General features: G+C 35.5%; 1 protein-coding gene across 1 annotated transcript in view; it reads left to right on the top strand.

The window, feature by feature from the left end:
• The first annotated feature begins 9483 nt into the window (after nucleotides 1–9483).
• The window catches only part of MOXD1 (monooxygenase DBH like 1), a 62794-nt gene continuing 45612 nt past the window's right edge, over nucleotides 9484–26665 (top strand). Inside the window, exons 1-4 of the mRNA XM_023750100.1 lie at nucleotides 9484–9540; nucleotides 14096–14242; nucleotides 16139–16306; nucleotides 16435–16518. Of these exons, the coding sequence (XP_023605868.1) occupies nucleotides 9484–9540; nucleotides 14096–14242; nucleotides 16139–16306; nucleotides 16435–16518 (456 nt within the window). The remainder of the gene's footprint in view (nucleotides 9541–14095; nucleotides 14243–16138; nucleotides 16307–16434; nucleotides 16519–26665) is intronic.

A 26665-nucleotide genomic window follows, 5' to 3' on the forward strand; every position in this document is an offset into this window, starting at 1 on the left:
AGTGCTTGGAACTGATTTGAAATCACAGAAAACAGTGAGCACTCTTTGTGGTTAAAGATGGGCTTCTTTTAAGTGCTCCCTAGCCAAGGGCAACAAAGAAATGTTTCGAAAGCAAATTGAAAAGCTGGAGGGAAAGATGAAGAGAGGGTGCAACCCTGCCACAGCTCAGGGGGGCTTTGTAAAGAGATATTTGTAAATCTTTGGATTATGCCCCCGCCCCCCTCCAAACAACCAGGTGACAAAGGGACTTCTCCCAGCGTCGTGCTTTGTGCGTTAGTAATATGGACACATGGCTAGTGTAACGCGTGACACAGGGCGGTAGTCTCCAGTGTGTGGTTCTCCCTGGCAGAGCAGATGATTTCATGCCCGCCGAGGACACCCGCAGACCTAACAGCCAAGGGAACAATGCACCTGCATTGACTGGCAGAGTTCAAGGCTTCAGGCAACCAACGGCAATTTCTGAATTCTTGAAAGGAGACGCAAGATTCCACTTCAAAGAAAGTAAATGGTAGTTTATTGATTCATCATTTGTAATAGAGCCCGTTAAAATAAAGTTGCCGGCAAAAGGGACGAATTCATTATACATCATCATGCTTCTGGAAATGTTTGATCCATATGTTAAAAAAAACTGCATGAAGGTGCCACACAATGCTGTTTATTGTAACTTTAAAACAATAATGCATACAGAACTTTTAAAGAGAAAGATATTTCTCCAGGAAGCCTCTTCCAAACCCATGTCTTTGTAACTTGTTGAATTCTAGAGTAGACAAAAAACACAAAAGCTACTCCTAAGGACAGTGTATAGCGCATAAGCAGGGAATTTTGCAAAATAATTTCAAGTAGATGATTTTTGCTAATTCTAAATTTGGAATTATATAGCTGAGTGCTATACAAATAATGAATAGTCCAAATTTAGTTTACTATTGAAGTCTTCTTATTGATCTAATGTAAGCAAAAATTATAAGAAAACCTTCGAACAGCTCTTGCTTTTACAGGTTAAATGTTGATGGTTTATGTATTTATTTGTTGCCTCTCAAGAGCTCAGAGCTTGGCTGGTTGGAGTTCCATAAAATATTACCCCAAATCTCCCAATGATCTCCCTCCCATTTTAAAGGTGACAAAACCAAGTTTGGGGTAGCTATTAAGTAAATAGCTTGTTGCCCACTGAGTTCCAGTTTGATGTTCTTTCTTCTCTTGCAAGCAAACTGTAGCTTACAAAAAAACATATCCCAGTTTTCTTCCTGAATAGTGAAAGGACATGTGTAATAAAATACATTTTAAAACAGATTGATTAGAAAAAATCATAGTATTTTTTGCTACTTTTGTTTCACTATAAATGTCATAGATGTACATTTCTATGATACGATTTTTCATCACTGAGTTCTTAATGTAACCAACCATACATGATGGTAAGTCCTTAAAGTGTGTTCTCTCATGTAATTCTCACAGTAGCCCTGTGATGTCAATATCTTATTTCTTCCATTTTGTAGATGTATTATCCTGAACTTCTAGATCATACAGCTTGGGGATCACTTGTGACTTTTGCTATTTCAGTAAAATACTCACCTATAGACAGTGAATGTTGGAATGCTCATTCGTTTATTCCATCAATATTTACTGAAGGTTTATTGAACACGTTCTAGATGCTGCAGACATAGCATTGAGTGAGATAAAGTTAGTGGTATTATGGAGCGTATAATTTGATGGGGGGTAGGGGCAAACAAATAAATAAATGAGCAACAAAAATATCAGAAAGTGATAAGTGCTGTGCCAAGAATTAGAATCGGGTGATGTGTTAAGGGCCAGTGTGGCTATTTCACATAAGGTGCTCGTAATCAAAACATGAAGGAAAATAAGTATCCCAAGTTTTTAAGGTTATTTTCAAGATTAACCATCGTGTTTACAATTCAAAATGTTATATATTATGCAGAAGATTGTCTGGCATGGGCATCAAAGAACTCAGTAGACCTTGAATATAGGAAACTGCCTACCTGGAGGAAATATAATTAATACTTTTTCAAATGTGTCTGAACCGCATGAGCTCTCTTTTCTATTTCTGTGGCATTGTTACACAGATGTTTAGTAAGCTCAGCTAGAGTCTTTCAACCTTTGATCTAGAGACTTGGTGATTTTATAGAAGTTTTTAATACTAGGTGTGAGTGTTTTTCTCTTCTACCCTGTGTTCTTTCTCATCTTCCATAATCTTAGAGAGCTTATAGATTTTGAGAAGTTAGACCAACAAAACCACATGTGTCTGGGGAAGATTTCCATCTTTTAGGCAATTTTTAAACTAAAATTTTCAAAGATTAGTTTCTTGATAAAAATAAATTGCTAGTTTCCTTTTTCCTCCTCCCCTGGCAAAGTCCATGTACTGAAACTCACTCATACAAGGAAACTCATAGTAGATAAAACCATATAGAAGCTAGGACTCCTGGTACTTTAGATACCTTTGGTCAAGGCCAAGATAGATTTATGCTGTGGCAGATTAAAGTCTAGTGATGGGTAGTCAGAGCTAACAGAGAACTGAGAACTGGGAAAGACACTGCCTATGTCAGGTGTTCTGAAGTTTGCACATTAGAATCACTTGGTGTTTTTTAACTTTTTTAATGTCCAGAAAATCCTTTCTCTCCCCCATGCCAATTAAATCGCAATCTCTTGGGGGGAGGCGGGCACAGACATTAATATATTTTTAAGTTTCCCCAGTGATTCTAGTGTACATACAAGTTCAGGAACTACTGACCTTGTGTGGTCAGGCTCTTTGGTAGGAATAAGGTGATTCCTTTGTGGTCCATGTGGAGAAGCTTAGAAGATCCCAGGCGTGGGGCATGGGAATGCAAAGCAGGACTCCATGCAAAGCAAGCCAGAGAGACCATTTGATGTTGGAAGCAACAGCTAATATTTGGTATTTAAGATTATTTTGTAAAAACAAAAATAAAGCGGTTTTCCTAGAATGGAAAAAATTGTGAGATGAGTTTAATGAGTTGATTGATAATTCTACATAAATGAGTAGTGATGGAAGAACTGAGGGTAGTGATATATTTCAAAATAGGCTGAACTAGAAATCTCTCTCCTCCTCCTAGCCCTCTATCATTCTTGCACACCTTTAGTCAGTTGGTATAAGCTGTTGTATATCTAAGCAACAGGAATATTTGCCCACACCAAGGCTAAAATATATGTTATATATGATCACAAGGCATCAGTGGAACATTACTAAAGGGATGTCCCAGGTAATTTTCAGCCTGTATTTAAGCCAAGAAAAGTGTCCTGCTCTAAGTTTTTTTTATTAGAATTAACAATAACAAAATGGGCTCCCTTTGTATTTGGAAAAAAATTCTCCTCAAGTGTTTCTCCAGTTATATAAACACCTAGCCTTTCCCTTCCCACATTCTCTAAAGCAGTGAAATGCCCACAGCTATAGTTGCAGGAGGGAGAAAGAGGAAAAGTAGCAGAAGCGGTATGTAATTAGTATTTTTTACAAGTTGATGGCTGCCACATCTTCCGAGGTACCAGGAACAAGTCCATGTGCTTGGCAGGTCCCCCCAAAACACCTGCTGGATAACTACTGAGTGGTTAAAAGCAGGGGGTCGTTGTAGAAATCCCAGCACAGCTTGCTGCTCATTCATTATGTTGCCCTCAGCAAATTCCTTAACCTTTCTAAGTGACAGTTTCTTATGAAGAATGGAATCATGATATCTAATGCATGGTTTTTGTTGTTTTAAACCTGACCCTCTTGTCCATTTTATTTACTTATTTATTAAAGTATAGTTGACATACAGTGTTATATTAGTTTCAGGTGTACAACATAGTGATTCAACATGTGTATACCTTATGATGCAATCACCATAGGTCTAAAAGCCATCAATGACCAAAGTTATTACAATAAAATTGACTATATTCCCTTTGTAGTTCCAATTATACAGTAACTGGGGAGATAATGTAACATCATGCATGGGGGTTTTGTGAGGAAAAAGTGAAATGAAATATTGTCACATTGAAAGTACTTAATAAATACAAGATATAATATAATGAGTCAATCACTTAGTAAAATGTCATCAAAAGATTACATGGAGACAAGTGTTCCAGCTTTTCAACATGGGAAAAGGTGTCTGTTAAATGTATAGATAGGGGAGATTGATAGAAATTTTGGGGAAAATTTGAGGACAAACGTTAAGCAATTGGTTTGTGAACACTTTGCAATCCCTAACAACTAGAGAGTTTCAGTAATCATAGATTATACTGACAAGATTGCACTTTCTTTTGCATTTGATTTGCGGGGCCAATAATTGGGATATTAAATAAATGGTGCATCTGATGATAGGTAATTATCAGTGTTTCTCATGATGTCCTTATAGAAGATGGACTAATAAAGTTGAATTAGTTACAATCATAGATATTTAAACATGTATACCCAAAATATGTTGATAACAAACTGGCTACATTAGGCTACAGAATGAGGACTAAAAAGAAAGTGATATATTAAAATAATGAAAGGAAACTAAGTTAAAAGTTCCATGAGAAAACAAATAAAGTTAAACACTTAGTTAAAAAATTGGTTGTGTGTGCACAAAAAGTGTAAAATTGGACTTAATTGGAATCCATATGAAAAAGATATAACTATTAGTTCATTTTAAACTCAAAAGCTGTGCTTGCTAAACCCAGAGATGCAATATTAGCTTGTAAACTCTACTTTGTATATCAAGGAAAGTAATGTTGATACTATAATGCTGATAATATTGATTCTGTACTAGTTAATCACACCAGAAGAAACCTTTTAGAATAACATTTTTAAAGAATGTGTGGGTGAACTGGAGAAGTCTACAGGGGGGTTACAAGGATGGTTGAAATCTCTGGAAATTAGGTACCAGAATAATGGGAAAAGGTGGCAACGTTGTACCTGGAGAAAGAACAATAGGAAAGACATGATGATTGTCTGAAAGAGTGGACAGTCTTCCTCAAGCCCAGAAGGAAGAAAAAAGACCCCGTTAATATACATGAAAGGGTAGAAGACATTAGCTTTATATGAGAAATACATTTCTGACAATCAGAGGTATTTAACTTATAGGATTTGCTTTCTGAGGTTGTAAGTTTATGAACTTTGTCACTGGAGGCATTAAATACTGTGATCATCTCTTAAGAAATATTTTTTGAGAGAAATCCTCCTTTGGTGAGAGTTAGGATTTAGGTAGCCTTCAGGTTATCTTCCAACTTGAGTATGATGTTGAAAATAATTTTACCCCATATTCTTGCTTTTAGGTTATTCAAGAAATTAATAGAAGGGAGGACATTAGTGGCTGTGAAACTGTCTTGTTTTTAACCTGCCACCACTCTAGCTGGAACCTCTAGGACCACTGCCTAATTATCTTTCTGATCACCACTCTTATTCCTTCTTCTCATCATTCTCTACTCTGTAGCCACAGTAACACACACACACACACACACACACACACACACGTACATATATTTTTCTTTTTTTTATATTTTATTGATTTTTTACAGAGAGGAAGGGAGAGAGATAGAGAGTCAGAAACATCGATGAGAGAGAAACATCGATCAGCTGCCTCCTGCACATCTCCCACTGGGGATGTGCCCGCAACCCAGGTACATGCCCTTGACTGGAATCGAACCTGGGACCTTTCAGTCCACAGGCCGACGCTCTATCCACTGAGCCAAACCGGTTTCGGCACGTACATATATTTTTCATGTCAATCAGAATATGCCACTTGCTGCTTAAAGCTCAGATATCTTTTATGTAAGCCTAGTATTTGAATTCTCTATAATGACCTACAAGGTGTCACATCTGGGGCCTCAGCTGATCCTTGTTCACTGCATGTATTCGTCCTACCACTATAGTTCAGTCACACCAGCTCTTATTTGCTTCATCAAATTGGATAAACTCACCCTCACTTCAGGTCCTTTCCAATAGCTGCTCTGTCTTTCTGGAATCTACTTCCTCCACACTTTTTTGTGTGTGGCTGGCTTCTAATGGTAGTCCATTCATCAGAGTGAGTATCATTGCCTCAGCGGGAACTTTTCTGATGACTCAACCTGAAGGCTTTCCACTCCCTTCCTGTATCTCTGTTTTATTTTCCTATAAGCACTTACTATCTAAACGTTTATTGTTATATTGTTATTTAAGTTTAAAAAAGTGTCTGCACTCTCCCCCAACTAAACAATAAGTCTTATTATGGTAGGGACTTTATCTACTATCTTGTACAATCATGTGCTATTAGCCTTACAAAACAGGCTGAGGAACAGTAGTCACTCAATAAAATATGGTTGGAAGAAAGAAGAGGAAAGGAGTGATGAAGGAAGAAAAGAGCTTTCTTCTCAAAATTTATTCCTTACATAAACTGGTCATAGACAGTTAAGAGATGTCATCTAAAATTTTCTAAAAATTATGGTGAGGGGATAGGATGAAGGTAAAATAATTTTTTATTTCAATAGTAAGGTCTGAAGCTGCTTTTTTATTGAAGTTTACTGTTAAAGAGTCAAATTTTAATTTTTCACTGTATCTCTGATACTTCTATAATTTTAGAACAGTATCAGGTTACGATAAAATGAAGATGAGATGATTGTGGGAGAGAATTAAGGATGTGTATTTTCAAAGGTGGCACTTAGAGAACAAACAGACTGCTCAGGTGGGCCCCTCCATGGAATGCATGCCAACAGTGCTCAGATTTTGGCATCCTGATAGCTGTTTAACTGATCCCTTATTAGATCTAGAGTTCAGCTTTATTTGAAGTGGTTTTTAGGAGGCAAGCCCCTTCCATTTTGACATTTTGTTCAAATTTCTAAGATTAGTGAAGAAATAACATTGAAATCAGTTGATCTTGAAATTCTGAAGATTGTTTATATAGTTTGTTTATAGTTTTATGATTTTTTTTAGGACCAAAGATTTCCTCTACCACGAAAATATTTATCACTTTACTATCAATATTATTTAATCACCATGATACTTATAGAAATTGCTATTACAAGCAAATGCTTGAAGGAACAGGCCTTTGAGATGTAGAAAAAGAAGAAAAACTGCAAGCACCTGTTGAAGAAAGTGATGACAGATGGCAACGTTTTTCTCAAGGTTTTCCCCGCAGCTGTGCTTACATTCAGTTCTCCGGGCTGACCAGCAGTTTATTCATATCTTCTGTTACACCATTGAGTTTTCACTTTATCCTGTTTAACATAGCACCAGTCAAAGCTCTCTTCTGTTACAGAGATTGTATTCAAGAGAGAAAAAAAGGCTGACAATGAGTGAGAACCATGTAACATCTGTGCAATCATGTTTTTTAACAAGAGGTCATAGCAATCTTGTAGAATAAAAAAGCTAGCGTTTGGGGGGCTGTTATGTTAGCTGGAAAGTGGCAGCCAGTAGTAGTGCTCTCATGCTTAATGATAAATGCCAACTTCTGCTAATGCCGACTTTACTGTTGCCACACAGCAGTTTGAAACCTTAATGATATATTTCATAATTTTTTCAAAGCATAAAATGTTCAAAAGAAAAAAATATCCTGTGAGAACATGTTTTAGGAGTAATATTTTTTATGACACAACTATGGACTAACTTTATTGCCAGAGTTTAATTATTAACTTAGATTTTCAAGGGTAATAGGTAATATTTTATCTTTAAAAAGTATAAACAGTGTTTATACTTTTTAATTAATGTGATAATCTACAATAAAAACAAAACTGTCTCAATGATGATTCATATTGAAGCTGATCTTAATGCAGATATTTGTGTTGGAATGATTGACCTCCACATAAAAGCCATTGATCTCGGGTAATATTACTTCACATTCCACTTCACAGAACATTACAACTGAGTAAGTACAAAGAAGAAAGGCTTCTGTGTACCAGCTTTTATATTTACACAATTAAAGCATCTTCATATTTTTATTCTTAAACTCTTACAAAACCCCTACAGAATCATGACTCTCCAAATCCTCCTCAATGCTCTTGCCTTCAGAGTTTGTTTTTAATGACACTTAATTGGAGCCTACTTTTATTTATCAGTATGTTATGTGATATTTATAAAATATACAATATATTTAATACATATCATACAATTGGATTTTTATAATGGCTGCTGTGCCATTGTGCACTGAGCATGCACTGTGATCAAATTCCTATTTTTATTTGAAAAGTCCTGCAATATCAAGCACTATAGGAAGACAGCAGAGGAATGGCCTTCACCATGGATTTACAGTAGAGCTGCCTCTGGGTCCATTTGCTAAATGGGACTGGGAGTGGGGGTGAGAGACACCATTCGGTTCTAATCCCAAAGGTGAAAATTAGTAAAAATGACTTGGGAAAATCTTTTAAAATATTTCATAAGTACCATATGGTTTTGTGAATATAAATTTATAAGTGATATTATCGATATTCAAACTCTTAGTTGGTTGATGTTTTACTGTTAATTCATTCTCTATTTTTTCACCCTACAGGATGATAGTTACAAATAACTATTCCACTCAATGATTTATTTGACCAATTTTATCCCTTTGTCACACTGTCAGGAAACTCTTAAACTCACTAAACATACTTTTGAAGGTTTAGCCAGTCTGCATGAAGGATTTTTAAGATTGACAGGTATTTGAGTGACTTATTTTCTTTTCCTTTTTTTTCCCCTTCTTTCCCTCCCTCCCCTACTTCTTTCTTCCTCCAGGCAATAATAGTTGAATGATAAGAAATTTGGGACCTGGCTTTTTTTCTCTCCTCTTGCATCACTTATTAGTTCTTCTAAGGTTTGCCAATATGCCATTTTTTATTGTATAATATCAACTTCATTAAGACTGTGTTTGATTATAGACCATGTATTTTATTAACACAGGGTGAAGGAAGAAAAGAGGTGCTACTGGGGAACATTTTGCTCCCACCAAGTTATTCCTTTATCACAAAGATGTGAATATTAGAAGATGGTTCTTATTTTTTATTTTCATTTAGAATTAGCTAAAGGAAAGGCACGATACTCCTTTTAAAATTACGCATATTTAATGAGACTCTGCTCTGTGCAAATCACTCTGTTAGACACTGAATATATAAATTAACATTAGAAAACATTCTAAAACATAGTATCTCTCTCTCAGATCTGTTTTTTCTTCCCTTTAAAATAAGTAGGGAATGCCATCCCAGTGTAAAAGGATTTCAAAGACCGTTTGCATGCATGAGCTTTTCCCCCCCTAAATGCTGATGTCAGTCTCATAAGATTCATGTCCACTTAGGGCCTAAAAGGTTGTAACAAGATCCCCAGAGTTCAGTGCCAGATGTGTTTGCATGGCAGATCATGCAGACCCAAACTCATTCTAACATCTGGTTAAACACATTCCACTTCAGATCTTAACCATATGTAAATATAATTGAAAGCAAGTGAAAAAATAATCTGTTGTCTCCCTCTTTTTGTTCTAATTTACAATGTAAACAACTACTCTAAAGTTACAAATTAATAACTGGGTTAACAAGATTAGGTATCTATTTCTGGGCAGTTGTCTCATGGCTGAGAAGATAGTGCTGCATCTAGAATATATTGCATCCTACATGGGAGTGCAGGTAGAAGAATATGGATTCAGAAAGGGAATGGTCACTTCAAGTTGGAATGATCAAAGAAAACTTTATAGAGGAGATAGAGTCATGGATCTCAAGAGAAGCAAGTACTTCAATGGGTGGAGTTAGTGGAGAGGAATCTCAGTGCGGGGAGGAGAGCAGGGGAGATAGATGGGAACAATGTAAACAAAAGGAAAGAGCTGGGAAAAGGCAGAGTATTTAAGGGGAGTAAAAAATTGATAATAAAGATCATGTGGTAAGATTAATGATAGACATCTGGAAAATCAAGTGAGACTAAATTTTAGAGAAACTTCATCTAAGTTACAGAACTTTGTACTGTAGACTGTTGAATTAGACCTATTGACACACTGAGAATAACTTTGAAGGAAGAACTTGACAGAAATATGTAGGTGGTAGAGTCTAAACTGAGACAGGAGAAGCTGTAATGGAGTGGAAGTAAAAGGTGGGTTATTTTTTTCAAAGGAAGGCATGATAGGAGCGGGGGCTATCCGTGAAGTTGTAATAGAAAAAGAAGTTAAATAAGACTGTGGTTTTGAATTTGGATGGCTTGGGGAAGGGCAGTGTAAGTAAAGAAAATAAGCTTACAGATTGAAGGTGAATATAATTTTGGATATAGTGCACTTGAGATGACAATAAGACTTCCAGGTGAAGGGATCCAATAGACTTTTGGATATGCGATACTGAATAAAGGTGATGATTGGAAATTCATGGAGTGGATGAGTTTCCCAAAGGAAGGAATATGAAGACAAAGGAGTATAATGTCAAAGAGAGAACTTTAATGTCCAAGTTAGGGGATGGGAATGATAGAGGCAGATATCAGAGGTGGGCAATCAATAGTAGAGGCTTCTAGAAGTGGAGAATGTGGACATTCTTACCTTGTTTCCAGGATTTACTTGTCCCAAATTTAGAGGGGGAAGAATTCAGTCTTTCATCATTAAGTATGATGTTAGCTATAAGGTTTTTATAGATGCCTTTTATAAGTTTAAGGCAATACCCTTCTATTGGAAGTTTACTGAGAGATTTAACTATGGATGAATGTTTCAAATGGTTTTTCTGCATTTATCAAGATGATCATATGGTTTTCTTTTTTAGACTTTTGATACAATGAATTGCATTGATTTTCTAATGTTGAACCAACCCTGCATGGTCATGATATAGTATCCCTTTTATATATAACTATTTGCTAATATACATTTTTAAAAAAATGTGCAGGTAGGCTCATGAAAGAAAGTGATCTGTAAATTTTCTTGTAATGCCTTTGTTCTGGTATCAGGGTAATGCTAGCATCAAAAAATGAGTTGGAAAGTGCTCTTTCCTTTTTATTTCATAGAAGAGTTTGAGAAGGATTGATATTATCTCTTCCTTAAATAATATTTGACAAAATATCAAGTAAAAGAACTTTGGCTTAGAATTTTCTTTGTAGGAAGGTTTTTTACCCATGAGTAGATTGTAGGGCTATTTAGAATATCTCTTTTTCTGACTAAGTTGCTGGTTTGTGTCTTTTGTGGAGTTTGTCTGTTTCTCATCTAAATTATCCAAGTTTTATATATCAAGGTGTGCATAATATTAACTTTTTTTTATGTATGTAGGATCTATTTTAATGATTCTTTTTCATTTCATTTACATCTACTTGTTTTCTACTTGTCCCTTCTGCTCCTTGTTTTAATTTTCTCTATTCAGGATTCCTTTTCTTTTCTTCTTATTTTTTAAAGTATATTTTTATTGATTTCAGAGAGAAAGGGAGATAAAGATAGAAACATCAATGATGAGAGCAAATCATTGATCAGGCCCCACACTGGGGACCAAACCCACAACCTGGGCATATGCCCTTATTGGGAATCGAACCGTGACCTCCTGGTTCATAGGTTGTTGGTCAACCACTGAGCCACGTAAACTGGGCAGGATTTCATTTAGATTAAGTATATTTTATGATTTCATAAAGTAGATATTACTTAGGATAGAAAGAAGGCATGGTGTGAGTTCTCACCGAAATTCTTTCAATAAAATGAGATGTATGATCATAAACTGAGAGTGGGGAAGTGTTGGCATCTTGTATAGAGAGGGTTTATGATACTTATCTTGGGTGGTTTCCTGAGAAAACAGCAAGAGAGTAACATGGATTTCCGAGCATTAATAAGGGCCCCCCCCGCCCTGAAGTAGACATGTAACTAATAATACTAGTTGGACAGCTAATATGAAGATGTTTCCAAATAAGCCTTAAATTTTGAAAAATGGGAACAAAATGGTAATGGAATGTTTTGCATTTCAATTTTAGTGTTAATTAAATCCATTCATGTTTTCCCTCATGAAGGTTGGAGATATTAGCTCTTTTAGACAATCACATTTTTCCAGGAGTCTGGAATCTCAACATAATTGGCAGCTGTCTTTTCTATATATTGAACATTTAGAAAAAAAATGAAAACTTAGCAGTTTACACAGGGCAGATGAACCCTAGGAGTTTTAGTGAGACCTGAGGGAAGTTTCTTCCATTTTCTTTCTCAGAGCTAGGTTATCTGAAAAGCCAGAAAAAGGAGAATAGCTGAAAGGAATTGGTATTGGTGAATGGAAACAGAACAAATGGAGAATTGGCAAGCCAGCTGGATAGTTTGAGAGACTAATGGTTTTGGAAACATGTTTGTAAGACTAGGATAATTATTCTACTCTTCAAACTGATTACATTTTGTACTGTATTCTTTTTGTTTGTGGAACTGTGATTGCTTGATTCATGTAATGAAATGTGAGCTTAGTATAAAGCACAGTTCATTTCTCTAAATTCCATGTTGTCTATAGACACTGTTGTTTCATTTACATATTGAAAATCTGTGTAATTAAAAGTGGGAAAAATCACAGTTTCATAGTAATATTTCATTTGAATTGCTTTCACAATTGCAGCCAGTTCTCAAAATATATTTTTTACAAACCCCAACTTTAGCAGTAGGAAAAGTAAGATTTTATGTGAAAAACCTGATATGTACATTTTTTTTCATAGAAAAATGAACTAAGCTATACTTTTCCAAAAGTGGTTACTACAGTTAGAACAGGCTGCCTGCGTTTGAATACTGGCTTTACTACCACTTACCCGCCATGTGGTCCTGGGCAAGATGCTTCTCACCTCTTCGTGCTTCAGTGTCTTCGTTTGTGAAATAGAGTTTTATCTTATAGACTTGATATGAAGATTAAATGAATTAATGCATGTAAAATGCTTAAAGTGGGCTTAGGGCATAGTATGTTCTCAATAAATTATAGTTGTTACTAGAGTGAAAAAGTTAGGCTCTGAGCATTGCCAATAATGTTGGATTTGAACAATGTCTAGATCTGGGATCCTGGATGTCAAATTTATACACACATGATATTAAGGTACTAGGAATAAAAGTTCCAAATTTATTGATGGTTTAAGGTGTTTTTTCCTTGTATACTGTATCTTCTCTCCCAAACATAGCAATCATTTCTTCAAATTTAATATTAGTGTTAGTAAAGGTTAGTATAATTATATTTCAGTATGTATATTCTAAAAAAATTCTTAGTGACTTACCAAAAATAAAGTATCATTATGTACTGAAAAACCAGAATAGTTAAGGCAAAATTTGTGTCTATAAGTGATGAAAATTAACAATACGATCTTTATAACTCTCAATATAGTAAGCTAATGGTAAAAGGCATAAGGAAATATTTGGGGGGAGAATTACAATTTAGAAGAGGGAAGGAAATGTCATTAAATGGACACTAACCATGGTAGGCATTCACACACACCCTCATATGCTATTTCATTTATTTATCTTTCAAAATCCATAAAGTGGGGCATATTATATATTATCCCCCTTTTACTAATGTTAGAATAAGAGCTCACAGTTTGACTTTAACAGTTCTTCAGGGCATTTAGGGGAGGGCTGGGATCAACTCCTAGTCATTTGTTTTCAAAGTTCATGCCCTCTCTGATGCATCTGTCTGCCTCCTAGAAGTGAACTGTATACCATTGAAGAAGTTTAGTACAAAAGTTACAGCTGATCCACAAAAACAAAACTTCCCTAGTTTTTCAATATCTTATAATTCAGCTAGTTTATTTTTTTTTACTTTTCATTATATTTCATTTTAATAAGCATATACCATTAAAGCTCATACTAAAACAGCCTATCATTGTAAGGATGGGTCTCCTTGCTTAAGTGCAGAAGGGACACTCCATCCAGGAAAATAGTAGGGCTAGTTCTTGCTTTGCCATGAACTAGCTATTTCACTTTGGGGCAAACAATTTCACACTTAGCGATCTCGAATGTTCCATCTCTTTTGATGCTTTATGGTATTATACATCCACACTGCCTTTTCCTGAAGGTCCAGAAGTTGAAAATGGGCCAATTTCCTAGGGAATTGATTATCTAATTGGGACCCCCCAGACCCTTAGAAAATTCCAGGGCTTACAAAATGCCTACAGATACAGGATTATGTAATAGGCAAAACCAGAATCAGTTTTTAAAGGTCCTCTTAATCTAAACTCGTTTCTTTCTGAATTTAGGATATACTGACTTTCCCCCCATATTTTCTACAGGATTATTTCACAAATGAAAATAGAGCGTTGAAAAAAGATGCACAGCAAGATTACCACCTAGACTATGCCATGGAAAATAGCACACACACAGTAATTGAATTTACCAGAGAGCTGCATACATGTGACATCAATGACAAGACCATAACGGTAAGGTGTCTCCAAGGGAATGCATGCATGAATAAATTGTACACTTACAGTTGTAAAACCCATTACAGAATAAAAGGAACAAATATTTAAAAATTATATTTGATAACAAAGTCACATAGTCTTTGGGGGAATGTTCTAGAATTCTCTTTCTAAGCCACAAAAAATCTAAGACTATAAATATCAATAAAGGCAATTTTTGTGTGAATCTCAAACTTTGAAGAGCTGTATAAAGAATGTATTGACTTTCAAAAGAGTTTTGGCTTCTTCTCTATAATGTTTGAAAATAGACAATAGATAAAGATTGTGAGAAATGTACTACAGGAGAGAGAAGTATGATCCTGAATATAATTCCTCTGATTTGTAACTGGTTCATCTTAGTAAACTTCTAAAATCAAGATGAATAGTAAACTGATTAAAATTGCCTATCAACATATTATACAAGGTCTTATTGGCAGACCTCATGCAAAAAGTAATATCTTTATGCATACGAAAATTAAATATTTAGAGGCTATATAATTCATGTGGTACTTTGGGAGTTTCCACAAATATCTTAGATCAATTTCACTTTGTAAGGACCAGTAAAATTATCTGTTTTATTTGGTCAATCAAAGCTTTAAAAATAGGAATGTAAAAATCTGAAGCTGTTTTGATTAACATCCAGCTTAAAGAGTAAAAGAGGAAGAAAAAACACATGCAAAGACATGGATCACTTTTTATACTTTAATGGAATAATAATTATAGTCATTTGACTTATTAAGAAAGAATATAGCTTTTTTTAATCCTCACCCAAGGATATTTTTCTGTTGATTTCTAGAGAGACTAGAAGAGAGTGGGAGAAACAGAAAGAGAAACATCAATGTGAGAGAGACACATAGATTGGTTGCCTCCTGCATGTGCCCCACCAGGGCTCGGGATTAAGCCTGCAACTGAGGTATATGCCCTTGTCTGGAATCGAACCTGGGACCCCTCAGTTCACAGACAGATGTTCTATCCCCTGAGACAAAGCGGCTAGAGCAAGAATATTACTTTTAAAATAAATAGCATTTGCTGTATTATTTATTTTCAAAGTTCTTATTACAAAGATCTGACAAAGGCACCTTTATTTACGGGGCGGGGTGGGGGGGGCGACTAAATAATTCCTTTATACCCAGCAAACCCTTACTCCAGCCCCACCACTTTTTGGGCAATCTCTCTTGGTTGCTAAATGGAAACCAATGTCATATGACAGTACTTCCTCTAGTTGGAATACAGCAGTTCATCTGATTTGTAACTGATTCACCTTCATGAACTTCTAAAATCAAAATGATTAATGGACTGATTCCTTAGAAAGTCCCAAGATTCATAAAGTGACTATTAAATAGATTCAAGGTTAACAAACAAACCCAGAATCAGAAGTTCCTCCTGTATTTGCATTTTATGTAAATTCACACATATAACTGGGCTAGTACCTGTGAAAGTAAAAACTCTGACCTGGAAAATAATTTTAATTTCCATTCTATTTATTTATTTTCCCTAAAATGTCTATGGCATCAAAACAGCTTTTAATTTTCCAAAATCTCTGCTGGTTAACAAGAATATTTGCTTGGTAACTACCAGTTGCTGGTTTGGAGGTTTAGCATGACAATGATTTGTTATTTCTGAATGCCTGAAAGCATACCTATTTGTCAGTTGTCTTTCACTGTGCTTTGGAACACATAATTTTTCCTGTTGAGAGAGACAATTTCTGCGCCCCGCCCCCAAACACACACACACACACACACACACACACACACACACACACACACACACTTGTCTATTTGGATACTTAATGATCAAATTAGATTTACACAATTAATGGTAGAGAATTCCAAATGTTATTGTTCTCTTTTCTTCACTTGTGTCCGTGTCTGGTCACAGGAGAGCACTGTGAAAGTGATCTGGGCCTACCACCACGAAGACGTGGGAGAAGATGGTCCCAAGTACCACAACTCCAATCGTGGCACCAAGAGTCTGCGGCTGCTGAATCCTGAGAAAACCATTGTGTTGCCTACAGCCATACCATACTTTGAGCTGGTAAATCAGAACGTAAGTTTCTTCAGGTTTTATGACTGTCGGAGTGGGATTATTGAAAGTGCGTAAGAACTTTTACTTGTACTTAATCGCTTGTCAAGAGAATGTGACTTTGTGTTCTCCCCCCCTTTTTATTAAGACAGGTCCCCGTCCCAAACAAAGGTACAACATATTGGTGCCAAATGTTTAAGATCCCTGTGTTTCAGGAAAAGCATCATGTAATAAAGGTATGTGACTCACTCACAGGCTAAACTGAATTTGTTTGAATGGAGTAGAAATTGTTCTAAAAATGATAATGGTAAAACATGTATAGAAATGGTTTTCCATTTTATGAAAGTTATTTAGAGAACAAGGAACTGGCTTATCTGACACACACACACACTGTCTTGAGAGTCACTGAATTTAAGGAGAAGGCTTGGATTGTAGCTAGTCTTCTGGATTTTTTGTCCTAAATTTTACATGTTAAAGGTAAAAGTTTTGGGATGCATTTGAACAGCTCTAGTTATTTCTTAGACAACACTTCTAAAATTGGATTTGTTGGAATTCCAATTTAAAATAATATATTTATGCATTGATAAATTATATCCAGGAAGGTTACATTCCCCACCAAAATTGTTTGAGAATATCTGCTTCATTGAAAATACTGAATATTCTCGTAAAAATAAAAGTTACAGTATTTTTGAAACTAGGAAAACAAGAAAATTAGTGAATTTATACAGAAGTTAAAAAATACAGAATTGTGTAGTAAATAAGCCTAGTTTGCCTGTGGCATATAATTCCCCCCACTCCCTCAGGGATAGATCTCCCAAAACTTTTGCCTGTAGTTGGTGAATGAACAAGTATTTAAAAAACCCCACAGGTCCTTGGCTCTGTGCTAGGTAACTATTTGGCTGTTCCACGGTGGCTGAAGATATCCATGGCCTCAACCGAACTGAGATGGTAGGAGTCAGGACCAAGACATAGGAAGGAATAAGGTAGAATGAAATAGTGCATATCAAACACTGTAAACATTTGGGAGGCCAGACATTGCCAACTTTTTGCCAGCTCTCAGACTGGGTAATGAAATAGTGTGGATGTGAGAAAGGAGCAAACTTGTCGATTCTGGAATCTAGAGGGAAATATATAGGTACGATTCCCAGGTCGACTCTTTAATTAACTGTGTCTCAGGTAATTCGCTCTGAGGTAATGTGCATTGTAGGCCCTGATTTCTTCATCTGCAAAAGGTGTGGTCAGTCATAACACTTTCCCTACCAACCTCAAAGCATTTTGGTAGAAATGGAAATACTGAGTGTATCCTAAGAAATGACATAAATTTGTCATTTTCTCATATATTGGCCCTGTGGCACATACCTGCTTTTCATTTACAGAATGATTCATAACTACTTAGAGAGGCAAGAGGAGCAGGTTGAGAAATGTTTACTGAATTAGCAAGTTGATCTAAATATTTGGAGAATATTTTTGCCATCAGAAGATAGCATTGATATAACTGCAGATGAGTCATTTACCTCTGTACAATGTAATTTTTCTGCTTCTTACTTTTAAAAGGGAAATGCAAATTCTAGCTTTACATATTAATACAGTGCCTAAGTTCTTTCCTGATACCAAGGAAAAGTCTTTCTTAGAAAAGAGAATGCTGTAGTTATACAGTGTGGGGCAAAAGTAGGCTTACAGTTGTGAATCCACAAAACACAGAATGTATTCTTGTATTATTATTTATTCATTATTGTGTTATTTGCCATACGAATGACTATAAACTTACTTTTGCCCCACTCTTTATAAACTGTGAGCATATACTACTGTGTGTCATTTGCAGTAAATTTAACTGGAACCTCACTTAAGGGACATATAAAAAACCATAGGTTCAGAAATAAGAACAAATGTTTCACAAAATAGGTGCTTGATTCATTAGATAGGATGCAAAGTCCTTAATCACTTAAACTAATTCATTTTTATCCTTTCCTTATTAATGCTCATGATTAAGTTGAATGAAATAAAAATAATTGTCTACATTTAAGGGAGCATGTATTCTGACCTCCACATAGGACATTTGCTTGGTATCTCATCTAAGAATTTTTAGTAGATGTCCCTTGACAAGCACATCCTTGTAATACTAAGATGTGTGAGCATCTACATCTAAGGGTGTGCTTAGAATTAAGTATTTCTTTGGTCTACATTGCTGTCTTTACTAGGTATCAAGAGGGCTCTCAGTGACTTGAAAGGCTTTGGAGCATCCTTTTCAGTGTTTAGAAGTTTATAAAAGGGCAAAAGTTCTTTATCCCAGCAAAGGCGATTTGAGGGAAGGGCAACAAGTAAGAGATGAGCCTTCATTTTTGCAGGGCAGAGGGTTGGTGGCCAGATTTTAAAATTCTATTATTATTTAAGAATACTGCTTATAATAAATTCCTGAGCTTGTTAAACCCTAAAATATCTCAAAGTTCATTAAGTTTTATGAGACACTTAACTTAAAAATGAATTCAAGTAGGATAATATACAAAAAGACCAAGAAGGTTTACTGGAAAAGTAAATTCCAACATTCAGGTTGTGTAACTTTTGAGTTTTAACTTATAGCCTATGGCAGTTGACAATAATTTTAATAAATTTCTATAGTAAAATTCATAGATTTAGAACTTATCTTAAGAACTTACCTCCTTTTCATTCTTTTTTCCTTAGCAGAGATGATTTCTAAAATATAAGAAAAGTATATCTTTTTCATAGAATTAAAGACTCCTATGTTTTGAAAAGCCATTCGCTAAATGCTAATTATTCCTTAGCATAGGTCTTACAAATGCCTCCGTCCTTCTCTGATACAAACCAAGGTACTTTCTCAGAAAAAAGAATATTGTTTTCATATTGTATTATGTTGTATGTCATTTGAAGTGAGTTTTAAGAACATACTGATTAGAGTAGTATTGTGAGAAATCAATTTTACTGTCTGCACTCTATTTCAAACCAAGAAAAAGTTTGTAATTGCAGTTTAATGTTGATAGTACACTTTTTAGTTGTAATAAAAATTATAAAGCTAAGCAGATTAAAAAATCAGTGCCATGATCATGAATATATTTAATGAAATTACTAAAATTCAAAATATTCATTACATTATTAATTTAAATTTCAATCATGTAATGATAAAAATATTTACTACTAAAAGTTTGATATAAGGTAAATAATTTCTAAAATTATAAAATGACAAAGATAAATACTTCATCTGCACTAAAGATGGTATTATAATAAAAATTATTGGTGATTTCTATTTACTTGAGACTCCAGTTTTTGATTTATATTTTGATCTTGTACAAATGTTTAAAATTGTGACTTGAAAATGTTTGTATCATCATATGACAGCATGGACCACTTGCATACAGATATAGATATTGTAAAAAAGAAAATTCTTGGTGATTTATATTAAAACCACACTTCTAATATGAGCTTATCTCTGTCTCTCTGTCATGAGACCCACTGTCCAGCTGATCTCTTCATATGCAATAAACATGACCCTAGTTAAGCTTTGCCAAATATGGGACTTTACCCTAAATTTAAAATTTTGGGGGGGAAGTGATTATTTCCATTTTCTTTAGTAATAGTATTATTGTTATCACCTACCAGTAAGGATTGGGTATACTCTGATAGAAGCTGGAGTTATCAATTAGTTTAACACACTCCTTTTTTTGAAGATAATTATTAGGAAATTCTCATAGATAAATTAAACACCTAACTCATCTGTTTTAACATGATATGTCCTATTCAATAATAATAAATAGTTGTTTATGGCATATGATGTTAAAGAGGAAAAAAGGAAAAATAGCCAGACTGAATCATCATTTCTTAGTCATCTCTTCTTAAAGGACCAGATTCACGGTAAGTAAGTGGGTTCTTCATTCCAAAGGGCCAGGGTTGAATCCTCTCTTTCCTTTATTGGTTGTTTAACTATGGAAAGTTAACTGTCATCCACAGCTTAATTTTGTCATTTAAATGGTAATGGTACCTTCCTTATATGATTGTTTATCCTGAAGAATAAACATCAGTTCTTTTTTATAAAATTGTTAACACTAAGCACAGTATCTGACACATAGAAAGTTCTTAATAAGTCCAACTATTATTATTTAGGCCATTTGTTTTCAGTGTTGCATGCTGAATGCTTTTTCATTGAGAATTATTTAGTGAGGACGCCCAGAAAAGGATAGAGCATCATGCAAAAAGGTTGACCATTACTGAGTTTTAAGACAGGGTTACTTTTATCTGTTGTATCCTGGGGAAAATTATTTACTTCCCTGAACCTCAGTTTTTCTCATCTGGAACATGGGCGTAATAGTTCTTACCCAATAGAGTTCTTATGACTACTAAGTGAATCAAAGGAGTTTAATGCTTGTAAATAATTAGAACAGTGTCTGGTACACAGTGTTTGTTAAATAAAGTAATTAAATAAATTTATGTAAATCACTAACAATACACAATTGTTAATCTGTTGATCATCTTGTTAGGTCTCTGGTTGCTGAGGAATCTCAAACAAGCCAACACTTTCCAGACAGTCAGAGTTTCAAATAAAACCTAGAATGTCACTCATTTCATTTAGGGAGACCATCTTGAGAATGACCTGTTGTGGAGAAATCTGAAGTTGAGGTGAACCAACACTGTCAATCATCCTCATCAATAGATGCAGGAAGGAAAGAAATGGCTATGCTTTCTACTTGCTACTGAACAGAACGTCTTTCTTGCCACGAAATTAGATGCTACTATTCTTTTCTGTTGGTGGCATTCATAAATCTGAATGATTTAATTGGGGAACAGTTCCTAGGACAAGGAAATCTAAGCATAATTGTCATTGAATAACCATGAAATGTCCTTGAAGCAGGGTACTATATATCCATGAAATAGTCATTCAAAATTGATTTTCCTATACTAGACTCATAGTATGAACACTTGACTTTATATGCTACGTTAAATGGACATTGCAGCCCAGCCCAGTTTCTCTTTTTTTACTAAAATGACACCATTAAATGCCAAATTTTAGCATTGACACATTCTGAAATGTCAAGTATGAGAGAGGGTTTCTATTTCTGAAAATGTATAAGATTTCAGGGTTAAACTTAGCAAGTTGTGGGAATTCTAAATTTCAAACTACATGATTTGACAACTGTTAGAATCATCTCTTCTCTGTCAGTATATCTTCTTCCTCCTACCCCCATGAAATACTGCAAAATATATTTTAATTGATGTGCTTTTCCCCCTGAGGGAAATAGCTTTTCGGTTTGTCATCAGGATGCATTTTCACAGACTCTCCTCTTTAGTTCTCGCTGTTTTTTCATGTGTTCACCTTCTGTTTCACTTCATTATGTGGCAGATTAGTAGGTATTTGCTATTGACTCTTGACTGAGTGGTTGTTTGTATTTTTACCCATTTCCACTCTAACTTTGTATGACTTCTTTTGGCTTACCGATATTTCCTCTCTGTCTTTTACTAATTTAGTATTTCCTAAAGGCAAATCTGTGAATCTTTAGGCAGATTTATTTAGTTTGTTGAAAGGAATTAACTTTCAAAGAGGCCTCATGTGAAAATACTTTCCACTCCTTTTAAGCATTTGTAACACTCTATTTGGTTATTGAATTCTTAATACCAATTCATTACCACTGGCACCTGTGATTTTGTCATTCTTGACCTCTAGGAAAAGTTATGCTATAAATGCAAAAGAATCCTCTTCTTTGGGAATTTGTCATCCACAGTTTATAAAAACAAAAATAATTATACCCTTATATCCAAGTGTGAATTACATTTTATATTTCTTTTATCTGCTAGAGAAGAGATGAAAATACTTGGGCATTTACATGGCTGATACTGTAACTTTGGGTTGACTCAAATTAGCGCATTTTAAAAATTGTTGACTTAGCTTGCTCAATTTTGCAAAGTTCTTTTTAGATCCTCTTGGGTTACATCTACTTCACAGAAATACTGGCGATTGTCTAGCTACATGGGTGTTCTTAATAACCACTTGAGGGTACAAGGTAATTGAATTCACTTTGAAAGCATGTCTTTTCATGGAAGTGATTTATTGTTAACTCTGTCACTAATTATCTTTCTGACCCTAGAGAAAGTGCTTAACCTCACACTGGTTCTCAAATTCCCTGTCTGTAAAATAAAGGGACTGGACCAGATGATTTCCATTGGCTCTTTTCACTTGTAAATATTTATGACTTGCTACAAACTAGAAGTGAAATCTGTGTTGGGGTTTGGATGCCCTGTGGTCTGAGTTCCTGATATGCTTGCTTTTCACTGTCCCTGGGCATGGCAGGGTGAAATGCTTAGGACTCCACTGCCTCCCTGGAGTTAAAAGGCCTCCTTCTTTAGTCTCTTGGGCATGGGCTTTCTTAGCATATGTTCTGAGGCTTTTGTTTCCACCTGAAAATGGGAATAATAATAGTAATAACTTGTCTCAACTGGTAGCAGTCATCATTAAATGGGATATCTTTTAGAGTTCTATGTTTGGCATATCTCTCTCTCTCTCTCTCTCTCTCTCTCTCTCTCTCTCTCTCTCTCTCTCTCTCTTCAAATTAGGCCATAACGGGTCACGACCAGACAGGAGGAGGTTGTGCGCGCAGGTGAGGCTTGCATCGCGCTGGCTTGGGCAGCCCTGGAGTGAACACAGGCAGGGGGGCAGGGCGGGCCTGGGGCGGAAGTCAGGCGCGGGTCCCAGCCACCCACGGCACCAATCCGGCCTGACTCCCGCGACGACCTGCGGGGTGCCTCCTCATGCGGTTTTAATCGTGCGCTGGGCCTCTAGTATTATTAGATAGCTCGGTAAGTACTAGCTATGTTCCCAATTTATGTTGGCTTCATGTACCTCTAAATCTTGGAAATAATTTAAATAACATAAATCTAAATAAATAAGTAAATAATCTAAATCTTCAAAATAATGTAATTTTATATAGAATAGAAATTAAGAGTGCCAAGGTGAGCAAGGCTTACAGGTTGGTATAGTGTCCAGGATGGGCTCTGAAGATAAGTAGGGGTTGTAGTCTAACTCTGCTTTCTATTAGCTCAATTACCCTGGGCAAGCTAAATTCTCAGAGTTTGTGTCTTCATTTGTGAAGTATGAAAAATAATTTCCAGTGAAGATGAAATGAATACAAGTGAAAACACCTGTTACGTAATAGGCTTGTAATTGCTTGTTTTCTTCTCTTGATGGGGATTATAGAGATGGACAACTTAAACTCCATCTAATATTTTCTCATACTTTGAGTAGGACTGCACTGAAACTATGGTAGGCAGTAAGTCTCTATTTTATTTTGAAGAAAAGATTCCCTGGGAATTAGATTTCATAGCTTGCTTCAATTGTTATAAACCAAAAGAAATTTAAGCTAATTTCCCTCCTGTTCTTGTCTAAGTGAGGATAAAACCCAGCTGGTGACTATCCTCTGGGAAATATTCTTTCTCATTCCAAGCTCAACCATTAGCCTTCCATTCTATGGCCTTTCATAATGCCATTTTCAACAGACATAAAAATATATTTACTTTTGTTTATTCTTCTTTTGCCACTGAACTCTCTCCCTAATTTAGTACATCTTTTTAAAGTAGTTCAAAGGTTGGATGACTAGATTGAAAAGCATTAGCACATTTATTAATAATTATTAAGTATAAAAATTGTAAATAATTTTATTAACAATTTTATTGAAAGAGTGCTAAGACATTTATGTTGAATTCTAAATGTTGATGGTGTAATAAGATTAAGAAGTTTGGTAATATTAAGATATGAATGACTTTTACTTTCATACAGGGAAGTATGTAGGTAAAATACCCATTTTTTTGCTACTTTAATACATTATCTTGTTAGATTTTAACAGCCTCCCACGAGGTCAGTTGAATTACCACCACTTTCCAGATGCACACACTGAGACATGGCATGAGTAAGTGAATTGCTTAATATTACACAAATTATGTGAAGCAGAGCTAAGAGTGGACACAGATCTTCTTAGCAAAACTGCTGGACCTTTCTCTATACAATTTCTACTAGCTCAAGCCTTATGATTTTTCCAGATGATATATGCTACAATGAAAAATCATTTACGTGGGAAATGTCTGATAGCTTATATCCGGCCACTGGCCCTTTGAATATGCTTCTCAGAATCCAGGCTACTGTGTGTCCTACAGAATCAGCACATAGACCAATGGCTACATGAACAGATCCCACCAGAACCTTGCAGAGATATATCCAGTTCAGAGATACTGGGAATTAACTTAAATCTAGTCAGATGGTATTTGAGTACAGAGAGCCTGCTGTCTTCACTCTTGGGGATAGAAAATGCTTGCTAACAAGGGATCATACATACTGTTTCATTTGTGATTTAGAAAGTCAGTTAAATAAAATTAGAATTAGGATGATTAGGCAAAAAAATTATACATATGGCTACAAAATAACATGAGGGAGAAAGGATTTGGAAGTAATTTCAGTGGCAAGAAGGTAGCCTGCTAAGGACACATCTTGTATTGGACACGTCATTGGAAACAATCCATAGCCTTCTGTTTAAAGTGAATTATAATCCTCTTTGGAGTTAAGTAAAAATAATAGTAATGACCTATTTTGTTCCCCTTCACCATAAGGGTCTATAAAAAGGGAATTTTGAAAAGAAATACTAGCATTTTCACTTGGAAGTTAATTTTTGGCAAAATTCCTGAGAAAGTACCATAAAAACAAGAACCATGTTGTTGGAAAGGGAACTAGGAGTGTTGGCATCTCAGAGTGGCCAATGGGTTAAATCTGAACATCAATTGAGCTATCAGCTGTTAAGTGTGAATATATTTTTTGGGGGACACCTTGGATATCTATTTTATGAAGAAAAATATTACACTCACATGTCAAAAATGTTATGGTTGAGTCTTGTTTTTTTGAGTCATTGTATTTTTCTTGATTCTTTTTTAAAAATACATTTCTATTGATTTCAGGTAGGGAGGGAGAGAGTAATAGAAACATCAATGATAAGAGAGAATAATTGATCAGCTGACTCCTGCACGCCCCCTACTGGGGATCGAGTGCAACCCTGGAATGTGCCCTAACCGGGAATCGAACAGAGACCTTTTGGTTCATAGGCTAATGCTTAACCACTGAGCCATGCCAGCCAGGCTATTTATCTTGATTCTTAACCTAGGGTGCACATCATACTCACCTGAAAAGAATCTTTAGGTGTGGGGTCAAAGCCCTTCCATTGGTGTTGGTTGTTGCTGTCTTTTGGAAAAGTTCCCCAAGTGATTTTATTACAAACTCCCTGGTTGAGAATCATTGTTTTATATTTACTGTAATTTCCCAGGATACTGTATTTAAGTTTTATTTTATAGCATCTAGCAAAACACCCTTTATATTTTTAGTAGCATGAATATACATTTTTTTGAGTAATACATTGTTTTTTATTCAAAAAATATTGTAAAATTGAACACACATTGAACATCGACCATAAGATGTACTTTAGTTGTCTGCACATGAAGAAGTTTAAGCAACTTATGGTTTTGAGACAGTTTATTCCTTGATGCATTGCATATTTCTTTGTGGAAGTGAAGAGGCAAAACACCAGCTGTTTCCTGGAGTTGCAGCTGACTTTCATTATAAAATTTCACCATGAACTAATTCAGATATAAGGGATACTTTCTTTTATGAAAGGAAAAAGATTTGTGTTCTAGTGAAATATATACATCAAAGTTAACTCTATACGTTAATGCTTATAATGTAATGGACCTATTTTAGAAATTGTATACTGAAGGCCACCTTGCTCACTTTAAATGCATTCCATTGCCAATAAAGAGATCTTTTCATCACTGAAGTCTCACTGAATTTCTCTGAATGTGGAATTTTAAATATTAAGTGAAGGCAAAACCATGTAAATAACTGTTAATCAGAATAGAAATGCTACCCATAGCCTCTCAGCCTTTAGCTTAGTGTGAGGAAATCCTGAGAATATAGGAAAAGCGCTTGCTTGGTGGTATGTTTCAGTAAGTCAGATGTGCACTTCATACACTATATAGCTAAAGCTGCTGGAAATGCCCCTTCACACTACTTCTAAATTACAAGGAAGAATGAACAGTGAGTGTCTAGTGAGTGCCTGCTATGGACAGTGCTCGGTGCTATGTCTTCTGTCATATATGAGGCAATAGAAGACATAGGCTTCCCCCTCCCCCCGAGGACCTTTCAGTCTAGATGGGGAGAAGAGGTACACTGAGTAATAGAGAAACCCTAAAGCTAGAGAGCAGACATTGGCATGAAAGTACATAGTAGAGGCAAAAAGAAAGGAGAGAACCGTGGAGGGCAGTCCCATGCCATATGGGAAAAATAATTTGGGGAAAGTACCACTGGATGGATCTGAGGTGTGTGGTGAGGATGGCTAGGAGGCCACCTCT

This window comes from Myotis lucifugus, unplaced genomic scaffold (genome assembly GCF_000147115.1).
Source record: "Myotis lucifugus unplaced genomic scaffold, Myoluc2.0 scaffold_11, whole genome shotgun sequence".
NCBI classification, from domain to species: Eukaryota; Metazoa; Chordata; class Mammalia; order Chiroptera; family Vespertilionidae; genus Myotis; species Myotis lucifugus.